The sequence below is a fragment of the Chanos chanos genome, chromosome 3 (assembly GCF_902362185.1).
Source record: "Chanos chanos chromosome 3, fChaCha1.1, whole genome shotgun sequence".
NCBI lineage: Eukaryota > Metazoa > Chordata > Actinopteri > Gonorynchiformes > Chanidae > Chanos > Chanos chanos.
In genome coordinates, this window is record NC_044497.1 from 1,997,501 (window position 1) to 2,002,500 (window position 5,000).

The 5,000-nt window shown below is 43.5% G+C and overlaps 1 protein-coding gene across 4 annotated transcripts in view; it reads left to right on the top strand.

Moving 5' to 3' along the window:
• The window catches only part of kcnc3b (potassium voltage-gated channel, Shaw-related subfamily, member 3b), a 35,488-nt gene that overhangs the window by 436 nt on the left and 30,052 nt on the right, over positions 1–5,000 (top strand). For all 4 annotated transcript variants that reach the window (XM_030767098.1, XM_030767100.1, XM_030767101.1 and 1 more), the window contains exon 1: positions 1–188. This exon is cut by the window's left edge and continues 436 nt beyond it. In XM_030767098.1, the coding sequence (XP_030622958.1) occupies positions 1–188 (188 nt within the window). The remainder of the gene's footprint in view (positions 189–5,000) is intronic.

Sequence of the window (5,000 nt, forward strand, 5' to 3'; positions counted from 1 at the left end):
CGCTGGACAGCTTCGAGACACCCGAGCCAGACGCGCAGGAGGACGACCCTGCGCTGACGGGCGGTGCGGACGGAGACCTGAAACGACTATGCCTGCAAGAAGACGGCAGAAAAGTGGGATGGTGGCGCATTTGGCAACCAAGAATCTGGGCTCTTTTCGAAGACCCCTATTCGTCCAAATATGCCCGGGTGAGTCGCATGCCATCTCACGCATCTCGCGGTCTCTAGTCTTTATTCTGATTTTACGACCAGCGCAATCTGACCATGGGAGTTAGTTGTCAAAGTTTGTTGATTTCAGATTATTGCTCTGAGAATTGAGTTGCGTGATTGTTGATCCATGAAGGGTGTAATTGCTTTGCGTTAACGCCAGGAAACAGACTAACCCCTCAGAACGATTTGGCTCCCTTAAGTTTGACTGGAGTAGAATTAGCACCCTTTTTTATGTTAAGATTGAGCGAGTCATCAGCTCAGATGTTTTCTCAAACACCAACGGCCATGTTTACTTCACAGCTGCACGCGTAATTATGTGTTATTGCTGTTCGGTATTACCTTTACGCACGCCGCTCTCGTGCCTCTGCTTCACAGATCTGCTAACGCAATGCTCTCACGTTAGTCCCAGATCTCTCTGACCGCTCGCGCCACGCTCGTTATTTTAAAACGGTTTGCTCCACAACCACCTAATCAAGTTCAGTCTTAATAACTGTCAAATTTAGTTTCTCACCGCTGTTGATCTATCTTTTTTGTACTCATTTCATCATAATGCAGGGGAAGACAGGACTCTCTCAGTTGAAGGCTGTGCCCTTGGCCGTTAGCGCTGAGTTCTGAGGTTGTGGTTTGTCTTAAGTGTTGAGAACGAGCTGTTGCTTTGGGGTTATCTCCTTATGTAGTGTGTACAGGAGACAAAAGACAAGCAACACAGATGTGTACCATGGTAAACACCAGACATTAGTAAAAGATATCACATCTCATAAAATGTCTGCTTTATGCTGTAAAACAGGTCACACACTGATATCTGCAAACTCTGCGCGTGCCTGCGAGCGTATGTGTGTGTGTGTGTGAGTGTGTGTGTGTGCATGTGTGTGTGTGCGTGCATGCGCACGTGTGTGTGTGTGTGTGTGTGTGTGTGTGTGTGTGCATGTGTGTGTGTGCGTGCGTGCGCACGTGTGTGTGTGTGTGTGTGTGTGTGTGTGTTGCTGTCCCTGGATCAGACGATGTGTGATGTATTACATAGGTGGATGCAAGTATTGGATGTCATAGATATGCATGTTCTGACATGCCAACACAATGACAACTGTTTAGTATGCAGTGCATGAATCTGTTACTGTACTTTCAGGCACAGAAAGAGAGAGACAGAGAGAGAGAGAGAGAGAGAGAGAGAGACAGATAAAGCCAGAGAGACAGAGGGAGAGCGTATATAAGTAACAGTTTTGTTTGTATTGTTTGGTAAGGTCAGACTGTATGATGTAATATTGAACTATGCTGCTGGAGAGTATGATGTTGTAAAGTTGTAAAGTTTAGGTTTCTGCTGCCGTGTTTTGCTGTAAGCTTGGACAGTAAGGTACTTTACTGCGCTGTAAAGTTAGACTGTAGGCTGTAGTGTTTTGCTGTTAAGTTGGACAGTAAGGATTTGTGTTGTGCTGTAAAGTCTAGACTGTATACTGTAGTGTTGTGCTGTAAAGTCTAGACTGTATACTGTAGTGTTTTGCTGTTAAGTTGGACAATAAGGACTTGTGTTGTGCTGTAAAGTCTAGACTGTATACTGTAGTGTTGTGCTGTAAAGTCTAGATTGTATACTGTAGTGTTGTGCTGTAAAGTCTAGACTGTATACTGTAATGTTGTGCTGTAAAGTCTAGACTGTATACTGTAGTGTTGTGCTGTAAAGTCTAGACTGTATACTGTAATGTTGTGCTGTAAAGTTTAGACTGTATACTGTAGTGTTGTGCTGTAAAGTCTAGACTGTATACTGTAGTGTTGTGCTGTAAAGTCTAGACTGTATACTGTAATGTTGTGCTGTAAAGTCTAGACTGTATACTGTAATGTTGTGCTGTAAAGTCTAGACTGTATACTGTAGTGTTGTGCTGTAAAGTTTAGACTGTATACTGTAGTGTTGTGCTGTAAAGTTTAGACTGTATACTGTAGTGCTGTGCTGTAAAGTCTAGACTGTATACTGTAATGTTGTGCTGTAAAGTCTAGACTGTATACTGTAATGTTGTGCTGTAAAGTCTAGACTGTATACTGTAGTGTTGTGCTGTAAAGTTTAGACTGTATACTGTAGTGTTGTGCTGTAAAGTTTAGACTGTATACTGTAGTGCTGTGCTGTAAAGTTTAGACTGTATACTGTAGTGTTGTGCTGTAAAGTTTAGACTGTATACTGTAGTGCTGTGCTGTAAAGTCTAGACTGTATACTGTAGTGTTGTGCTGTAAAGTCTAGACTGTATACTGTATACTGTATACTGTGTTTTGTTGGAAAGTTGGAAAGTAAGGTGTCAGATTGTGCTGTAAAGTTTAGACTGTATACTGCAGTGTCTGTCCTCAGGGATGGCACTGAACCTATAAATTTGCCTGGGAATGTTAGTTAAGAGTGTTAAGTGTGGATTTTGTATTATTTTAGTGTTTCTAGATTCCACTGTCAAGTGTAACTCTGAGAAGATTTGTGAGTGGAGCACCTTGGTTGGTCACTGTTATTTTCTGTTTGTTAATGACTTGTGAGTGAAGCACCTTGATTGGTCACTGTCATTATCTGTTTATTAATGACTTGTGAGTGAAGCACCTTGATTGGTCACTGTCATTATCTGTTTATTAATGACTTGTGAGTGGAGCACCTTGATTGGTCACTGTCATTATCTGTTTATTAATGACTTGTGAGCGCAGCACCATGATGGGTCACTGTCATTATCTGTTTATTAATGACTTGTGAGCGCAGCACCATGATGGGTCACTGTTCTGTTTATTAATGGAAGTAAAATGACTCTGGGCAGAACCAGGAAGATCAGCGGCTGTATATTTACTGTGTGAATAGTAATGGCCTATTGTTCTTGATTGGCAGGCAGAGAGGTGGTCCTTCCAGTAGCATTGCTATATGATTTGTATCACTGCTCCCTGAAGACAGAGTATGGACACACACACACACACACACACATACACACACACACACACACAAAAAAGAAACCCATCCTGGAGCCAATTAAGTTTCACTCTCCATGTTAGAGGCCTGATTATGGCCGTTTGCCATGCAGATGTCAGGTCAGTGGTGGGATGCTCAGACGAAGTCTAAACTGACAGTTCAGGCTGGTCCTGACGGACAGTTAGGTCATCCGATCTCGCCTAAGCCTCTGCTGCTGTCCGGCGCTGGATGACAGGAGCTGATTTTGGGTTATGCAGGAGGGGGTGCAACTCAGGGAAGGCATGGGATGCAATCGACGTTAAAGAGTCGACTGCTGACCTAGTTACACACGACGGCCGAAAATCTTGTCAAGCAACTGGCATTCAGGAACAGACTCCACAAGAATCAAAAGTCCTAAACACAGAACAACTGTCCAAACGAATTTCCCCGTTTGTGAGATTAATAAAGGAAATAAACTTAAACTTAAATTTAAACTTATACTTAAACCAATGAGATTTCCTGAGACTAAAGACATACAGCTAAACCAGTGGGAATCTCTCGTACTGCAGACACAGAGCTAAACCAATGAGATTCCCTCAAACTATGGAAACAGAGCTAAACCAATGAGATTCCCTCAAACTATGGAAGCAGAGCTAAACCAATAAGATTCCCTCAAACTATGGAAACAGAGCTAAATCAATGAGATTCCTTCATATTAAAGACATAGAGCTAAAGCAATGAGATTTCTTCATTCTGCACACACAGATCTAAACGAATAAGATTCCCTCTTCAAGACCAGTGCTGTTCCTGTTCAATTCAATTTGAGACAATTCAATTCAGTTCAGTTCAACATGATTCAGTTTGAGATTTCAATTCAACTCAGTTCAGGTCAATTTAAATCAGTTCAGTTCAATTCAATGCAGTTCAGTTCAGTTTATTTAGAGATATTTAATGGGCTTTGCTGCCGATATCAAAACAGTTATGCTGTAGCCATGAGTAAATATATTACCACAAAAAACAGGTTACATCTTCCCAGAACGGGGCAGTATGGAATCTCTGGCTAATTCCTCTCGTCCTAAAGCCATCTACAGGTCAAGCCCATGGCTGCCGTAGCTTAGCCTAGGAATGACTGTCATATTTCACCCGCAGATGAAGGTCAGAGACATCGGCCGTGTGTCTGTGTGCCGTTCGCTCTGTTCATACAGTCAGTGAAACAGTCACGTGAGGATGGGCTAACTTCTCCATCAAGAGCCCCAGAGTCAACCACGACCAACGAGACTCACCGCAGAGAGCAGGCGTGAAGGACTGCTACTGCAGAGAGAACCAGAGAGGAAAACCACACAAAAGAGACAGAGAAGGACAACGGCTAAAGAGAGGGGGGGGAGCAGTTAAAGGAGGGATGAGAGAGATAGAGAGGGGGGGGTGGAGAGAAAGAGAAGAGAGAGATAGAGAGAGAGAGAAAGAGTGAGAGAGAGAGAAGGGGATGGAGAGAGAGAGAGAGAGAGAGAGCGTGAGAGAGAGAGAGGGAGAGAGAGAGGGGGATGGAGAGAGAGAGAGAGCGAGGGGGATGGAGAGAGAGAGAGAGAGAGGGAGAGAGAGAGAGAGAGAGGGATAAGTGGTATGACTGAGAACTGTGTGATTTATTCTGCTTAGGGTCAATAAGACGTTTACAGTCTGTGTCATAATCAGCTGTGTTATTCCTGTCATCATACAAATAACCAACCTCACACACTCACTCACACACACACACGCACACACACTCACTCACGCCCTACACACACACACATTCACACACACACACTCACACACTCACTCACACACACACACACACACACACACACACACACACATATACAAACACACACACACACACACCAAGCAGTGAACATACCAACACA